General features: G+C 36.3%; 1 protein-coding gene across 1 annotated transcript in view; it reads left to right on the top strand.

Moving 5' to 3' along the window:
• The first annotated feature begins 4,203 nt into the window (after positions 1-4,203).
• Positions 4,204-19,146, top strand: part of LOC127831518 (uncharacterized) — a 164,474-nt gene continuing 149,531 nt past the window's right edge. Inside the window, exons 1-5 of the mRNA XM_052356502.1 lie at positions 4,204-4,275; positions 5,671-5,767; positions 12,723-12,844; positions 16,347-16,542; positions 18,534-18,674. Of these exons, the coding sequence (XP_052212462.1) occupies positions 4,250-4,275; positions 5,671-5,767; positions 12,723-12,844; positions 16,347-16,542; positions 18,534-18,674 (582 nt within the window). The 5' untranslated portion in view covers positions 4,204-4,249. The remainder of the gene's footprint in view (positions 4,276-5,670; positions 5,768-12,722; positions 12,845-16,346; positions 16,543-18,533; positions 18,675-19,146) is intronic.

The raw sequence follows: 19,146 nt of genomic DNA, 5'->3' as shown, positions 1-19,146 counted from the left end.
CTTTTTTTAAATTCTTTAACTTTATTTTAACAAGTTAAACCAGTACATTGTCCACCATGTTTCATGTTTCAATCTAACAGGTAAACTTTCTGTATTTGAATTCAGCCAATTAGAAAAGGCTGTTATATCTTATAACCAATAGATTTGCAGCAAACATACCCAACATCTGATGCAAAGCACACGCTGGGGTTATCAATAGATTGTTATTTGACAACCTGGACTGGCTGAGTTTGATATTGAGAAAAACAGTGTGTATACCACTTGGACAGGGTTAAGGAATTTAAACTTGTAGAAATTGCTTTGAAAGTAACATCTACTCCTACATCTGCAGAACTACTACTTTAATTACTACAGCATTAACAACACCACCAACAACAACAGCAACAATAACAGCAGCAACAACAACAGCAACAGCAGCAACAACAACAGCAGCAAACAGCAGCAACAGCAGCAACACTGCTACTATTGCAACAACTGCTACTACTGTTACTTCTATTGCTACTACTATTGCTACAGAAACTGTTAATGCTACTACTTCTACTACTACTACTACCACCACAACCTCTACTGATATAAAAAAACACTACTGCTACTACATCAATACTACAACAACAACCACCTACTACACAACAACAACTACTACTACTAATACAGCTACTACATCTACAAACAACTACTACTACTGCTGCTGCTGCTGTCACTACTATGAAGTCTATTTGGCTATTTGTAAGTGTAAGGTGTTCTATATGTGTTCTTATTCCCCATTATAACTTTTGTAGAACTTACTGGTTCTTAAGCGTTCTAGATGTGTTCTAGAACTACATTTTAAAACATTTTTAGAAATTTCTCGACCATATTTTGTCCTTGAAATGTTCTAAAAAGTTTCTTGAAATTATTGGAACAGTTTCAGTCCTAAGCCATTTTTCCACAAATGTTCTGGATTTATTCTAAAAAACTGTTTTGGAACAATTCCAGAACATACGTTTTAGAACACAAATATGGAACAGTTCCAGAACTGTTCCAATTTCTAGAACAAATTTATAATTATCTTTATGCATTTTCTTTTAAATACAAAATACATGATGCAAATAAATTCATACATGTTTTAAACTACAAATACATTTCAGACAACCAGCGAAAATTTCTAAGTTATTTTCCATTGATTTCCATCCAAGAAAATGTATAAGTTATTTTCCATAATGATTTCCGTTGAAAAAATGGCTGAGTCCAACTTTCCATGGTGTTTTTCCATACATTCCGTGGAAATGCATGGAATTTTAGTCGAGATTCCGTGGAATTCCATAACAGCTTCAGATGGAAAATGGCAAGTGGATGGAATTCCATCAAATTCCATGGATTTTCATCGATTTCCGTAGAATTCCATAGTATTTTCTATGGAATTCCATAGAAAAGTGCTAATGACTATGACAGATCTACAGACGGTTGTTTGTTCAGACTCATTTTCGTTCAAAGGACGCTTTATGGTTAAAGAAGTCATGTTAGCGACTGTACGGACAAAGTTGTTACTTCCATTTATATAGTAGACGACATGAATTAGTCTTCCTATGCATTACAAATTCGTAACTTTAATTAAATTTAATTGCAATTAAACCGTACTTGTTTTTCACGTTTTACTTTGATTAAAATACGCCGCTGTTAGTTATCATAGTGTGTGCGTAAAACGATCAAATTAATTTCATTTCAATCGAAATCGGCAGAAAGTTGTAACATCAACGACATAGAACTAATTATTTAATTATCACTCTTTAATTTGCATACCGATTTTCAATTTATTGTCACGCTTATTTTCATTTTTAATCTTATAATACGACATTTGCGACCATCCGCTATTTTGTTTGCAGACGACAATATTTACTGTGTATTCATAGCTCCACCCATTTTTACGTTTCATTCAACAACGTCATTTCATGTGTAAGCCAGCTCAGTTTTGATTGGCCAGCTACCATGTGCACTTCAATAACAATAAGGTCAAGCGATGTCTCGATACAGGTGCAGACCGGTTTTCGTTCACTGTTCAAATTGCGAATACTTTCATTGAAACAAAGAGAAAAATATAGAAAACCAGTTTCGGGTTAAAATGGCGGCTGTTTTCAATGAAATTTTACGAGATTTAAGCATTTTCGCAAATCGGATTTTTCTTGAGCCAAATTCTCAATATTTTCGCAAATGGCTCAAGTGGCGAACGACAGCGCGAGCCCTGCATACATCAGGTAGTCCCCTTTTTGCTCCCTTTTTTGGCAGGCGATGATGCACATTCTGTGCAATGGATCTTCCGATCAATGTAAATTTCACCTTGGGGTTTAACCTTCAAATATAAAATATTAAAGTTCTGATTAAATATGGGGGAAAGAAATCTGTTTAAGATGACAATAACCATAAAATACAGTTATAATAATTCAAATGGTGTTTTTTTCCTTAAAATTGCATTACATTTACTCATCCAGTTACATTTCCCAGTGACAATACATAAATATGATAATGATCATAATTAATTTAATTAAAAAGAGATGCAGAAATGAAAATACAAACCTGTTACAGCTGTTCTTCAGCATTCCAAAAAAACAAAAACGGCAGTTGTTGATCACTTTAACCACCCACTTTGAATCTTCTTTGCAACAAACTTATTGTTGATTTACACATTGTAGTAAACACACATTGTTTTCATCACACAATAGTTAATGTGCTGAAAGAATTTCAAGACATTTGACACTAGAATTAATGTTGATGAATTATACCTAAAAATTTAGCTCAATTTAAGTTGCTGAAACCAAATTGTTTACAAAAATAACTTCCTGTGCTCCAAATAACTTGCTGTGCTCCAACCAATCAAAAGTGGTTTGTTTTCAAATAGATGGTCCCAGAACCAATCAAATTCTATAAACACCCCTTGTTTTGGCTAGATGAAGCACTGATAGGGAGTAGTGTTATGATGCTAATTGATCTCTTATCTGATCCTGATCTTATCTGAATATTTATTGAATAATACACAGCACACTTAGCATATTATATTTAATTGTGAATATTTCAATATAACATACTGACATGGTGTTAGGAAATAAATATAATATTATAAATATTATTTAAATTGTCTTTTAAAATGTATGTTAATAGTCAATGTGGTAGACATAATATTAATTGAATTGGGGTTAAATATCAGTGTAAGAAAGTTCAAATACTTGTTTTTTATGTTGTGAAGATATAATTGATTCTGGCAAGCCCACATATTTTTTTGACACTTTCAATATTTTTAATTATTTACCCACAGCCTGATTTAGTTGTACTTTTCCCTTTAAAAAGCTGCTCTACTGATTCACATATTTATGAGCAGACAAATTGTTATAATAATACCATAAACATCATGTGAAGATAAAAAGAATTCAGTACAATTCTCCTATTAAACACTATATTTCTGTCCTTTAACTTCAGTTATTTGCTATAGTGTTGCTCTTTTTATGAAGATGCACAAAAACTACACTTGTACAGAAAGAATTTTTTTTTTGCAAATCAGAAGATACACTAATAGGCACAAAAAATGCACTTCATTGAAAAAATGCCAGTATGGCATAAAAAGATGCACTTTGTCTACAGAAGATACACTTAAAGTACAGTAAAATACACTTAAAGATAATGAAAATACAGAAAAAAATGCACTTAGTGCACTTAATTATGAAAAAAAATGCAGAAAAAAAATACACTTTTTCGGTAAAAAATGCAGAAAAAATACACTTTTTAAAGCGTATTTTGTTAAAAAAGTGTATTTTATTTTGAGAAGGGCAGTCCGTTTAAATGTATGGAACTAAGATAGCATGTAACATGTTGTTTACTTTGTTTAAATGTAAAGAACTAAGATTACTTGTTACATGTTGTTTACATGGTTTTAATGTAAAGAACTAAGATAACATGTAACATGTTGTTTACTTGGTTTTAATGTAAAGAACTAAGATAGCATGTAACATGTTGTTTACTTGGTTTTAATGTAAAGAACTAAGATTACTTGTTACATGTTGTTTACTTGGTGTTAATGTAAAGAACTAAGATTACATGTAACATGTTTGTTTACTTGGTTTTAATGTAAATAACTAAGTTAACATGTGACATGTTGTTTACTTGGTTTTTAATGTAAAGAACTAAGATAACATGTAACATAAGTTTACTTGTATCATCATGTATTTTGCAGGCTCCATTAAGGAACAAGATAACGCTGGGACGGGCTCATTATTGCAATGTGATGGACGACGGACAAATCATTTATAAGTAAGTGATTTCTAGGATTGACAACACGTTGTTTAATCCTGTTTGTGGTGTCATATGTACTGTATTACACTGAGCACAAACTAGTCTTTACATGTATATGGGACGTGTTCTTTGAAAAGGGGGGTTTAATCCATGTGCGTAAAGTATTGTCCCAGATTAGCCTGTGCAGTCAGAAGAGGCTAATCAGGGACAACACTTTCCGTCTGAACTTGATTTTGCTAAGAAGATACTTTCTTAAGACAGAAAATATCATAAAGTAGAAAGTGTGCGTATTACTTTCATAATCAATTGAATGAAAATAAAAGTACATAAAGCTGGTACTATAATCAATTTCAGTTAAGGAACAAAATAGTATGATATGTCATATAATCTATAACACACTACTTAGCTGGGGCCGGACATCTATAATTGGCCCTAGCCTCATAATGGCCCTCAGGTCAAAGGCTATCTGGCGGTTATGTTGCTGCTGCATCAGGCCCATTATAGACGTCCCGCCCATCATTGCCGTGTGTTAATGTCTAACTATCCAGCATGTAAGATGACATGTTGAGGAAGTACTGATTTTAGGAGATGCCCTGTAAGGAAAAGGGCTTAATGCATGTGCGTAAATTGTCTCATGCTTGCATGTGCAGTCTGCAGAGGCTAACCAGGGACGACACTTTGTCGCTTTCTGCCATAACTTTATATTCCCTTAGAATTGACTTCCTTTAATAGAAAAACACCATTCAAGTGGACAGTTTTGTCCCTGATTAGCTTGTATAGACTGCACAGGCTAATCAGGAACGACACTTTTTCACATGCATTAAACTCCATTTTCCCAGAGCGCATCTTATATTTTTGTTGTCTGAACGCAGTAGTATATACATTTTACATGTCTGACAGGTGATAGAAAATTTGTCAACTTGAGGAAATACTGTTAACTGAGGTGAAGCCAATGTTGACATATTTTTCCAAAATTTGACTAATTTACTGTCACCCTGTCAGACATGTAATATTTTTTTATTATACCGAAAAAACTATTCAAACATGAACAATGTGCGCTGCGTGTTACTCACTGGATCTTGATAAGAACTTTTTTTTACAATTTACGTCAGATTGACAGATTTGTTGTCTCTTTACAGCCAAAAGCAAAACTGCGTACTGCGAATGCGCGTATTGGACAGTATTATTTTTTACCATTCCGCAATTGATTGCTAAGGAAGGGGGGCGACAGTATTTTTTTAGCGGGCGACAGTATTTTTTGGACATTAATTTTTTTCCCGCTGGGTCTGACAGTATTTCTATGTCACGATGGCCTATAGGAGTTTAGCATTGTAAATAAAAGTGACTATAATAATATAAAATATTGAGTTTGCTGTAATGCCAAACAATCAGGGTAAGGATACATATTTGTAGGACCAACGTGGACAAGGAAAGTGGGTCAACAACGTACTTTGGGCACTTCATAAGCAAGACACCATTCAATAGGGAGTTGCTGGAATTTTCCGTCAAGGTATGTGTGTTTATAAATGTGCCATGTTCTGGGAAAAACTGGGCTTAATGCATGTGTGTAACGTGTTGCCCTAGATTAGCCTGCTCAGTCCACTAGATAAGGGGAACCAGTCCACTAGATAAGGGGAACCAGTCCACTAGATAAGGGGAAACACTCTCTGCCTACACTTCATTTTTGTTGAGAAAATACTTTTTTTAAGCAAAAAATCCACAACAGCGGAAAGTGTCATTCTTAATAAGCCTGTGTGGACTGCACAGTCTAATGTCCCTTCTCAAAAAAGTGTGTGAAATGTACGTTTTAAGTACGTTTTGCGTGTGTTAAACGTGGCGGTATTGGCACTGCGTTTTTTGTGCGCTTTTTCTTACCGAGTGAGATTTTAACAAAAACAAACAAACAAGAAAATGTGCGCTTTTTGTGGATAAATGTGCGCTTTATGTGCGCTAAACGTGCGCTTTTATAAGTGTGTTCAATGTGCGCTTTATGTGCGTTAAACGTGCGCTCTTTATATAAGTGCGTTTTTGACTACCATTTATGTGTGTAAAATGTGCGCTTTTAAGTGCGTTAAATGTGCGCTTTTTGTGAGTTAAATGTGCGCTTTTTTTTATTTAAAAAGCGCACATTTAACTCACAAAAAGCGCAGTTATAACCCACATAAAAGCGCACATGTGTGTTAAATGTGCGCTTTTATGTGCGTTAAATGTGCGTTAAACGTGCACTTTTTATAAGTGCATTTTTGACTGCCATTTATGTGTGTAAAATGTGCGCTTTTAAGTGCGTTAAATGTGCGCTTTTTGTGAGTTAAATGTGCGCTTTTTTATTTAAAAAGCGCACATTTAACTCACGAAAAGCGCAGTTATAACCCACATAAAAGCGCACATGTGTGTTAACGTGCGCTTTTATGTGCGTTAAATGTGCGCTTTTTAAATAAAAAAGCACACATTTAACTCACAAAAAGCGCAAATTTAACGCACATTAAGCGCAGTTATAACCCACACAAAACGCACAATTTACGCACATGAATGGCAGCAAAAAACGCACTCACAAAAAGCACACATGTGCGTTAAAGGTGCATCTTTTGCCTTAACAGTTGATTTAATTATATGCTGTTAAAAGTTTTTTTAAATTCAGATATGCAATAAAAACCAATAATTATATAAACATATATATTTGTGTATTTTAATAATTACAAGATAAGTCAATTTTATACTTTAATGTACACCAACATTTTTAACATACATGAGTAATTAAATATCAATGGCAATTTGATGAAATAAATATAAACATAATTTGATTATAAATAAACAAAAAATAATAGCATACTATAATAACATGTACAGTATATACACACGAACAGCTATACACATAAGAAAGATGCATATCAATCAAGGCCTGTCAGCATTTCTTTGAGGCGGCGGAGTGCAACTCTCATCTTTCTCTCAAAGTCTGCCACCAGCCGGTCAAACTTCTTTGCAACTATTATACTGTCATGGCCTTTGCGCGATGCGTCTCATGCATGATCTCATTTGATCAGGTCCTGAAAGATATTTTATAATGTAAGTGTTGAATATTGCTGTTATGGTACATGTAATCTTGTTGCTATAAAAATTATAAATTTATATCAAAACTAGTTTGTTTGCTTGTTGTTTTTGGTTGTTTATTTTGCAATTTTAATCCCCTGATCACATGTGACATAACGCTTTTCATAAATAAATACGTTTGATAGAAAATACTGTTCGAAAATGTACCAAGATACGTGGTCTCATTTTGCTGTGTAGACAGGTCAGAAGTGTGACACCTTTAAAATGCAATAACCAGTACCCTGTATAGTTTTACCTCTAAACAAATCCAGCTTTTCTTGGTCAAGGAGAGGGCGCGGTTTTCCCACTCCTGTTCTCCTCATGTCGGCCAGCTTGTGCAGGGTAAAACCTGGTATTCAAGTCCATACATCAGGTAGTCTCTCTTTTGCTCCCTTTTTGGCAGGCGATGCGATGATGCACATTCTTTCCAAAGGATCTTCTGATCAATGTAAATTTCACGGTCACCATGGGGTTTAACCTTTAAATTTAAAAGTTCTCATTTAATATGGGGGAAAAATCTGTTCATTAATGACCAAAAATAGGTATAAATAACTTTAAGATGACAATAACCATAAAATACAGCCATAATAATTCAAATGGTGTTGTTTTTCTTTAAAATTGCATTACATTTACTCATCCATTTACATTTCCCAGTGACAATACATAAATATGATAATGATCATAATTAATTCAATAAACTAAATAAAAAAGGGATGCAGAATTGAAAATACGAACCTGTTACAACAGACTGTTCTTCAGTATTCCAAAAATACAGGCAGTTGTTGAACTAGACCATATGACTTTATATGTCTTTAACCACCCACTTTTAATCTCCTTTGCAACAAACTTATTGTTGATTTACACATTGTAGTAAATACACATTTTTTCATCACACAATACTTCATGCTGAAAGTATTTCAAGACACTTAATTCTAGCTTAAAGTCAGTTGCTGATGCTGCTTGTTTTCAAAAAATAACTTCCTATCTGTGGTTCTCAAATAGATGGTGCCTGAACAAATCAAAAGTATATCAACACCCCTTAGTTAGGCTTAGATGGAGGACTGATAGGGACTGGCTATTCTCTTATCTGATTCCATGCTGTGTCTAAGCCAAAAATTGCATAATTTGAGAAATACTGATAAGGCAGTCATTTCAACACCAAAATATTTATTGAATAATACACAGCACCCTTAACACATTATATTTAATTGTAAATATTTAAATATAACATGCTGAATGGTTTTAGCAAATAATATTAATAGTTTAAATATTATTTTAATTGCCTTTTAAAATGTATGTTTATGGTAAATGTGGTAGACATTAATTGTATTAGGGTATAAATATCAGTATAAGAAAGTTCAAATACTTATTTATGTTGAGGAAATATAATTGATACTATCAAGCCCACATAATACTTTTGACACTTTCAATATTTTTAATTAGTAACACACAGTCTGATTTAGGTGGAAATTTTTAGAAATGTTTGAGATTAAAACGTAAGCAATAGGGTATGCATTGAAATTGTATGATAAAGTATGTAAACATTAAACAGGTTAATATGGACAACCAGTAATTATTCAAACTGCCCCTTATATTATTACAGGTTACTGAGATATATGTCTATGTTTATTCATTTGATGTAAATAAATTGTTAGAGCCTGCAACAATTTTGTTTCTTGTTCAATTTCTGTACAACATTTGCTAAACGGTTGTTAAAGACGCACTTTTTGAGAAGTGTGTTAAACATGTGTCTTTTTAGATACATCCGTTTAAAACAGATAATATGATAAAAACGCACTTATGAAATAAAAAACTAACTTATGCTTAAAAAAGACGCACATCAAAATAGAAAAACGCACTTTTGTGAGAAAAAACCCACATCTGTAAACCTTAAAACACACTTCTTAGATAAAAGACGCACTTCCTAAATAAAAGACGCACTTCTTGATAAAAAACACACATTTTTCTCATATCTACACTCAAAAGCGCACTTACAGATGAAGAAAACACACAAAAACGCACTTCCTAAATAAAAGACGCACTTCTTAGATAAAAAACACACATTTTGCTCACATCTACACTCAAAAGCGCACTTACAGATGAAGAAAACACACAAAAAACGCACTTTTTCAATAAAATAACGCACTTGAAAAGAAAAAAGGCACAAAAAGCGCACTTAAATGCACTTTTGAACACTGAAAACGCACATAGTAACAAAAAACACACAATTAACGCACTTTTAAGTGCGCTAAATGTGTGTTTTGGTAAAAAGTGCGTTTTTATTTGACAAGGGGTGGGACGACACTTTACACTCTTGCATTGCAGTTTCTGAGAACTTGTATCAAATCGCTAAGCTTGGGCTTGGGCCAATGTTCTGAGAACTTGTATCAAATCGCTAAGCTTGGGCTTGGGCCAATGTTCTGAGAACTTGTATCAAATCGCTAAGCTTGGGCTTGGGCCAATGTTCTGAGAACTTGTATCAAATCGGTAAACTTGGGCTTGGGCCAATGTTCTGAGAACTTGTATCAAATCGCTAAACTTGGGCTTGGGCCAATGTTCTGAGAACTTGTATCAAATCGCTAAGCTTGGGCTTGGGCCAATGTTCTGAGAACTTGTATCAAATCGCTAAGCTTGGGCTTGGGCCAATGTTCTGAGAACTTGTATCAAATCGGTAAGCTTGGGCTTGGGCCAATGTTCTGAGAACTTGTATCAAATCGGTAAACTTGGGCTTGGGCCAATGTTCTGAGAACTTGTATCAAATCGCTAAACTTGGGCTTGGGCCAATGTTCTGAGAACTTGTATCAAATCGCTAAGCTTGGGCTTGGGCCAATGTTCTGAGAACTTGTATCAAATCGCTAAGCTTGGGCTTGGGCCAATGTTCTGAGAACTTGTATCAAATCGGTAAACTTGGGCTTGGGCCAATGTTCTGAGAACTTGTATCAAATCGCTAAACTTGGGCTTGGGCCAATGTTCTGAGAACTTGTATCAAATCGCTAAGCTTGGGCTTGGGCCAATGTTCTGAGAACTTGTATCAAATCGCTAAACTTGGGCTTGGGCCAATGTTCTGAGAACTTGTATCAAATCGGTAAGCTTGGGCTTGGGCCAATGTTCTGAGAACTTGTATCAAATCGCTAAGCTTGGGCTTGGGCCAATGTTCTGAGAACTTGTATCAAATCGCTAAGCTTGGGCTTGGGCCAATGTTCTGAGAACTTGTATCAAATCGCTAAGCTTGGGCTTGGGCCAATGTTCTGAGAACTTGTATCAAATCGCTAAACTTGGGCTTGGGCCAATGTTCTGAGAACTTGTATCAAATCGGTAAGCTTGGGCTTGGGCCAATGTTCTGAGAACTTGTATCAAATCGGTAAGCTTGGGCTTGGGCCAATGTTCTGAGAACTTGTATCAAATCGCTAAGCTTGGGCTTGGGCCAATGTTCTGAGAACTTGTATCAAATCGCTAAACTTGGGCTTGGGCCAATGTTCTGAGAACTTGTATCAAATCGGTAAACTTGGGCTTGGGCCAATGTTCTGAGAACTTGTATCAAATCGCTAAGCTTGGGCTTGGGCCAATGTTCTGAGAACTTGTATCAAATCGGTAAACTTGGGCTTGGGCCAATGTTCTGAGAACTTGTATCAAATCGCTAAGCTTGGGCTTGGGCCAATGTTCTGAGAACTTGTATCAAATCGCTAAACTTGGGCTTGGGCCAATGTTCTGAGAACTTGTATCAAATCGCTAAGCTTGGGCTTGGGCCAATGTTCTGAGAACTTGTATCAAATCGCTAAGCTTGGGCTTGGGCCAATGTTCTGAGAACTTGTATCAAATCGGTAAGCTTGGGCTTGGGCCAATGTTCTGAGAACTTGTATCAAATCGCTAAGCTTGGGCTTGGGCCAATGTTCTGAGAACTTGTATCAAATCGGTAAGCTTGGGCTTGGGCCAATGTTCTGAGAACTTGTATCAAATCGCTAAGCTTGGGCTTGGGCCAATGTTCTGAGAACTTGTATCAAATCGCTAAGCTTGGGCTTGGGCCAATGTTCTGAGAACTTGTATCAAATCGCTAAGCTTGGGCTTGGGCCAATGTTCTGAGAACTTGTATCAAATCGCTAAGCTTGGGCTTGGGCCAATGTTCTGAGAACTTGTATCAAATCGCTAAACTTGGGCTTGGGCCAATGTTCTGAGAACTTGTATCAAATCGCTAAACTTGGGCTTGGGCCAATGTTCTGAGAACTTGTATCAAATCGCTAAGCTTGGGCTTGGGCCAATGTTCTGAGAACTTGTATCAAATCGCTAAGCTTGGGCTTGGGCCAATGTTCTGAGAACTTGTATCAAATCGCTAAGCTTGGGCTTGGGCCAATGTGTTGGATGATTCTTAGTGAAATATAGGCTCTTATCCACAAACCGGATGTTAGTCTTTAGTCTAAAACAAAGAATATTCTATAAAGTGGGATGTTCTTATAGTAAAATACATTCCAGTATTATATTTCTCTCCCCTTAAATGAGATTTTCTTCAAAAAGAGTCTATCTGTAAACAAAAAATAAAATAAAAGCGGAAAGTGTTGTCCCTGATTAGGGTGTGCTGACTGCACAGGCTAATCTGGGATGACACTTCAGGCCGATGCATTAAACCTCCTTTTCACAGAGCAGGACTACTAGGTTTAAGGAAGATAGTTAATACTAATACTAAAGGTATGGGATTTATTCAATCGGCCGTCAAGTGGCTTTATTGGATCTTTGTAAAAAATGGGTCAAATTATTTGTATACCCTAGAGGGTGTAATGGCATCTAACGTTTATAGCATAAAGTCTCTTGTATGACCAGGCCAAACATGAGAAGTGAACCCCTTACACTTTTAGCACATCATAACCTTGTCCAAAATGAATGTTTTTACCTTTCTTGCCAAAAATACAACCTTAGAAATCATAAGCACAATGAGTCTGAGTGTCAATTAAAGACCCAGGCCCCCTATAGCAAAGGTCAATATTTAAGGTCAATGCTCAAATATTCTTATTTTGCCTATGGATATGGATTTTTTAATTTTGGTGGTATTGCAAAGTGATCGGCATGATGAAGTGGTTCGCTGCACATGAACAAACAGGTCACTTAGTCTGAGGTCAAGGTCATAACTCAATGTCAAAGTTCATATTTGGGAAATCTAACCTCGTATTTTTGTCATGAGTTAACATTTCTACAGCAATGAATGAATTTCAAAAATTCTGAAGACCCAGGACATTAAAAAGACAGATACAGCAAGCCACTACAGCATAAAGTTTTTAGTGTTCTAACTTTTGTTTTTCAAATTTCATGACAAATGTTTTTAAAGGGACAATTGTATTAAAAAATTCAACTCCAATTGTCAAATTTTGTGTTTAATTATCAATATTCAGGTGATGGAGATGGATGATGGAAGGTTGTTTGGAATAGGCATCAGTGAACCTGACGTGACGACCAAAGAAGTTTTCATAGGTTGGTTACCAGGCACTGTCGGTTACCATGCGGACAACGGGCAGTAAGTGGAAATCAGGCTCTTAAACTTTGCTTAACCCTTTACCACTCAGTAACACACTTGCCCTTTTCCACTCAGATACACGCTTGCCTTTACCACTCAGATACACACTTGCCTTTTACCACTCAGACACACACTTGCCTTTTACCACTCAGATACACACTTGCCTTTTACTACTCAGATACACACTTGCCCTTTACCACTCAGACACACACTTGCCTTTTACCACTCAGATACACACTTGCCTTTTACCACTCAGATACACACTTGCCTATTACCACTCAGATGCACACTTGCCTTTTACCACTCAGATGCACACTTGCCCTTTACCACTTAGATACACACTTGCCTTTTACCACTCAGACACACACTTGCCTTTTAACACTCAGAAACACACTTGCCTTTTACCACTCAGATGCACACTTGCCTTTTACCACTCAGATACACACTTGCCTTTTACCACTCAGATACACACTTGCCTTTTACCACTCAGATACACACTTGCCTTTTACCACTCAGATTCACACTTGCCTTTTATCACTCAGATACACACTTGCCCTTTTACCACTCAGATACACACTTGCCTTTTACCACTCAGATACACACTTGCCTTTTACCTCTCAGACACACACTTGCCCTTTACCACTTAGATACACACTTGCCCTTTACCACTCAGATACACACTTGCATTTTACCACTCAGATTCACACTTGCCTTTTACCACTCAGATTCACACTTGCCCTTTACCACTCATATACACACTTGCCTTTTACCACTCAGTAACACACTTGCCTTTTACCACTCAGTAACACACTTGCCTTTTACCACTCAGATACACACTTGCCCTTTACCACTCAGATACACACTTGCCTTTTACCACTCAGATACACACTTGCCTTTTACCACTCAGATACACACTTGCCCTTAACCACTCAGATACACACTTGCCTTTTACCACTCAGATTCACACTTGCCTTTTATCACTCAGATACACACTTGCCCTTTTACCACTCAGATACACACTTGCCTTTTACCACTCAGATACACACTTGCCTTTTACCTCTCAGACACACACTTGCCCTTTACCACTTAGATACACACTTGCCCTTTATCACTCAGATACACACTTGCATTTTACCACTCAGATTCACACTTGCCTTTTACCACTCAGATTCACACTTGCCCTTTACCACTCATATACACACTTGCCTTTTACCACTCAGTAACACACTTGCCTTTACCACTCAGTAACACACTTGCCTTTTACCACTCAGATACACACTTGCCCTTTACCACTCAGATACACACTTGCCTTTTACCACTCAGTAACACACTTGCCTTTTTACCACTCAGATACACACTTGCCTTTTACCACTCAGATACACACTTGCCTTTTATCACTCAGATACACACTTGCCTTTTACCACTCAGATGCACACTTGCCTTTTACCACTCAGATACACACTTGCTCTTTACCACTCAGATACACACTTGCCCTTTACCACTCAGATACACACTTGCCTTTTACCACTTAGATACACACTTGCCCTTTTACCACTCAGACACACACTTGCCCTTTTACCACTCAGTAACACACTTGCCTTTTACCACTCAGACACACACTTGCCCTTTTACCACTCAGATACACACTTGCCTTTTACCACTCAGATACACACTTGCCTTTAACCATTCTGATACACACTTGCCTTTTACCACTCAGATACACACTTGCCTTTTATCACTCAGATACACACTTGCCCTTTTACCACTCAGATACACACTTGCCTTTTACCACTCAGATACACACTTGCCTTTTACCACTTAGATACACACTTGCCCTTTTACCACTCAGACACACACTTGCCCTTTTACCACTCAGTAACACACTTGCCTTTTACCACTCAGACACACACTTGCCCTTTTACCACTCAGATACACACTTGCCTTTTACCACTCAGATACACACTTGCCTTTAACCATTCTGATACACACTTGTCTTTTACCACTCAGATACACACTTGCCTTTTACCACTCAGATTCACACTTGCCTTTTACCACTCAGTAACACACTTGCCCTTTTACCACTCAGATACACACTTGCCTTTACCACTCAGATACACACTTGCCCTTTACCACTCAGATACACACGTGCCTTTACCACTCAGATACACACTTGCCCTTTACCACTCAGATACACACTTGCCCTTTACCACTCAGATACACACTTGCCCTTTACCACTCAGATACACACTTGCCCTTTACCACTCAGATACACACTTGCCTTTTACCACTCAGATACACACTGGCCTTTTATCACTCAGATACACACTTGCCTTTTACCACTCAGATACACACTTGCCTTTTACCACTTAGATGCACACTTGCCTTTTACCACTCAGATACACGCTTGCATTTGTAGTTGGTAAGAAAATTAAATAAAATTTAAGACCCTTCTTTCTCGATTCAAGTGTTAAAGGCTTCATTTCCAACCCAAAGGTACTGATGAGTAGCAAACTGATAAAACCTGAACAGACTGTGAGTTATTTGATGGCTATACTGGTTTTATGCTGGTTGCATATAGCCATTTTCACTTACCTTCTGAGTTGGAATGGCTAAAAGTACTACATCAAGTTACATTATTTGCACTCAGGCCAAAATAATATGATTAGATGTTTGCCGGATTTGCTACATATAATGTTGTAAAATTTATAAAATTCACATTTAAATGTAGTAATTGCACCTGCATGGTGTGTTTTCATCCATCAACTATTGAAAAAGGGTTGTTTTTTCCTATTTGTATTGGTTAAGACTACATATTTTACAACATTTATAGCCTGTGTATTTTTACTTACACAGTAAATGGCACAAATTGACAGCATTTATGTCCTTTCTTTGTTTTTTCCATTTTGTTTTGGTAAAGGCCATATATGTTACGACCATTATTAACCCTCGCCATAGGGAGGGATATAGTTTTGGTATTGTCTCTCCGTCCGTTCGTCCGTCTTTCCGTCCGTCTGTCTTTCCGTCCGTCTGTCTGTCCAGCACTTTTGTGTCCTGAGCCATATCTTGGAAGTGCTTTGGCGGATTTCATTGAAACTTTGTATGAGTATATATATGGATAAGAGGATGATGCACGCCAAATGGCATTGTACACCATCTGTTAATAACGGAGTTTTGGCCCTTTGTATCTTAAAAATAATTTTTTAGCTGAGTGTCAAATATAACACTTTTGTGTCCAGAAGGATATTGGCGAGGGATATCAATTCAACGAATTTGCTTGTTGACTGTCAATTTGTGTTACACTGGGAATGCTATAAAATAACAGCATTCTGGTTCATGTTTAAGGAAAATGTCATTTTTCAATAAGTTGCATTGAAACAGCATGTGACAACACTTTATTGAATTTTTGTTGCTGTTAAATTATTTAAAAGTGGAAATACACGAAATAGGTAAATCAATCTGATAATCTCTCTTCAACCTTCAACATTTACCTTGGGTTTTGTAGGCTATATGCTGGCAGTGGCTCTGGAACGTTAAATTTCCGTAAGCAGCCGTCAACCTTCGACTGTAAAATACAAAAAAATGATGTAGTTACCGTGAAAATAGTCCCCGCGGAAGGATTCAAGCTACAGTTTGACATGGAGGGAAACTTGGACTCGCAGCAAACTGTTCTGGTTGAGTTTTACAAAAATGATGTTTTGGTAAGATCTGTTCCTGATACGTTGGTAAGATCAGTTCATGATGTTTTGGTAAGATCAGTTCATGATGGTTTGCTAAGACCTGCTTATGATGTTTTGGTAAGATCTGTTTATTGTCCCCTACCGGTTTCACCAGAGGGGACTTATGGTTTTTGCTCTGTGCGTCTGTGAGTCTGTCTGTCACACTTTTCTGGATCCTGCGATAACTTTAAAAGTTCGTCATATTTTTTCATGTAACTTGAAACACAGATAGATGGCAATATGGATATTATGCACGTTATTTCATTTTGTTCCTACGTCAAAAATTCTGGTTGTTATGGAACAAATAGACTAGAAATACTGTTGAAAATGGTGGTTTTCTGGATCCTGCGATTACTTTAAAAGTTTTTGGTATTTTTGCATGAAACTTGAAACATGGATAGATGGCAATATGGACATTATACACGTCATTTCATTCAGTGTTCCTATGTCAAAAAATCTGGTTGCTATGGAAACAAATATAAAAAATCTGACAATGATGGAGCCGGTATGGGACATATATTGCTTGGAAATAGTCTTGTTATCATTGTTGTTTTCTTGGAATTAGGTTGGGGTCCTTTTGATTGGGAATATTTGCATTGTTTTGACTTGAATCATGAAATTTACTTTGTAGTGTGTTTTTTGCCAACAAATTCTTCGAGCTACGGTTCTGTTAAGATTAAATTGCAAACTTTTTAACATTATGGTTAAACTCTTAGGGCTAAATAGGGAGATGATAAGTATAATTTCTATTTCTTTTTTAACCGTTAATTGTGTATTTTTTGGCAGTCATGTAATCAATATATAATTGTTAGTTGCACTCTAGGAGTAATTTTTCCTATATTCAAAAGAGTTTTTGTTCAACAAACCTAAGCAATATAATTTAATAATTTTGCCATACTTAGTAGTTCTGAGTCGCTGATTCACAAAAGCAGTTGGCTGAAATAGTCAAAATTCTTGAGCAATGTTAGCAGTGGTATACCTCTAATTTGTGAATGTAGTTTTGCCAGTCACTGACAACTGCATTATTTAATCAGATGGTTGTGGAAAATGGCCATAGAAATAATTTAATAACATTGTTTGTAATAATAAGGTCACTCTTAGATGAAAACTCTTGATATGGTAAAATTATTTGTTTAGTGTAACATGTGTATTTTGAAAGTAGTCTTTCCTTAAATAAGGGTTTTTATGTATCCATAACCCTTTTCTACTTCTGACACAGGCTATACAATAAATATAATAAACCATTGTTCATCATTTGCTTCATTTGATAGTACATTTTAACCCTTTCAGCGTTGGAACCGAATTTTAAAGGCCTTTGCAAACAGTTTGAATCCAGATGAGACGCCACAGAACGTGGCGTCTCATCAGGATCCAAACTGTTTGCTATTCTGATAGTATTATTGAAAAAAAAATGGAAAAAAATGCTAATTTTTAGAAATTCAGCAGCCAACATTTTAGCAGACGACAATATTCCCAGCATGCAAAGGGTTAAAAGATGTTGTCAGTGTGTTAAAAAAATTACCATCACACAAAGTTGGTATAAAGGATATGTTTTCAACATGAAATTCTACCCCTTTTGTAAAAAAACATAACCATCTCATTTCAACACTTGTTGATGCAAAGGAATGGCTGTAGTGGCTTTTATTCGTTATTGTTTTACCTACTACATTTATTTTTTTCTGCTAAGAGTGTTTTATTTTGTTCATTTGTGTTTTATCTTCTGGAAACATAAACCATCCGAATGATTCCATCAACAAGCAGGGGCGTTCCTAGGCATACGGCAGTACGCCCGTGCATATAATTCAGTTTCAAACTTAAAAATATAAAATCTTTCAAATTCGAAAAATGCTATAAAAAGTGATGGCTAAGGGGGGGGGGTAGCTGAAATAGCCGCAGGAACGCCCTTAAAAAGGCATACGTAATGATCATATAAATGGGAGCCCATTATTTTATCAAACCAAATGACATTTCAGGTGCACAGCATTCCTCACACCATTTTTGCGGATGGGCTTTACCCAGCTCTTTCATTGCGTGGGGCAACTGTAGAATTGTTGAACTTTTACCCAGAAACAGACGAGTTGTGGAAGGAAATAGAGCAAATGGGCCTCCCAAAGGTGCGTTTTATGATGCTTCTGATATGGCTGCATCATAGTTATAAAACTTGTTTGTGGTACAATATTGTGTATGCCTCCGGTAGGGTGGCATATAGCTCTCACACTGTCCGTCCAATGGTTTGTTTGTCTTGCAACTGGCATTTCTTTTCCAACATTATTTTACAACTTGTTGTGATGCAATTTATTATGTCCCATGCAATATTGAAGCTAGCAACTTGATATTTGACATGCATGTGTATGTCATGGAGCTGCACATTTTGAGAGGTGAAAGGTCAAGGTCAAGGTCATTATTCAAGGTCAACGGTCATATATATATAGGGACATGGTGTTTCACAAACACATCGCTTGTTTTGTCTAATTTTTTTTTTTTCATTGGTAGGTAAGAACTGATGTTTTTTACCTGATGCAATATTTTTTAATTAAACCAATGAATATCAATTAAGTTAGTCCACAGGACGCATACAATTTACAA

The sequence above is a fragment of the Dreissena polymorpha genome, chromosome 5 (assembly GCF_020536995.1).
Source record: "Dreissena polymorpha isolate Duluth1 chromosome 5, UMN_Dpol_1.0, whole genome shotgun sequence".
In the NCBI taxonomy this organism is placed as follows: Eukaryota; Metazoa; Mollusca; class Bivalvia; order Myida; family Dreissenidae; genus Dreissena; species Dreissena polymorpha.
This window is presented reverse-complemented; position numbering and strand designations above follow the sequence as displayed.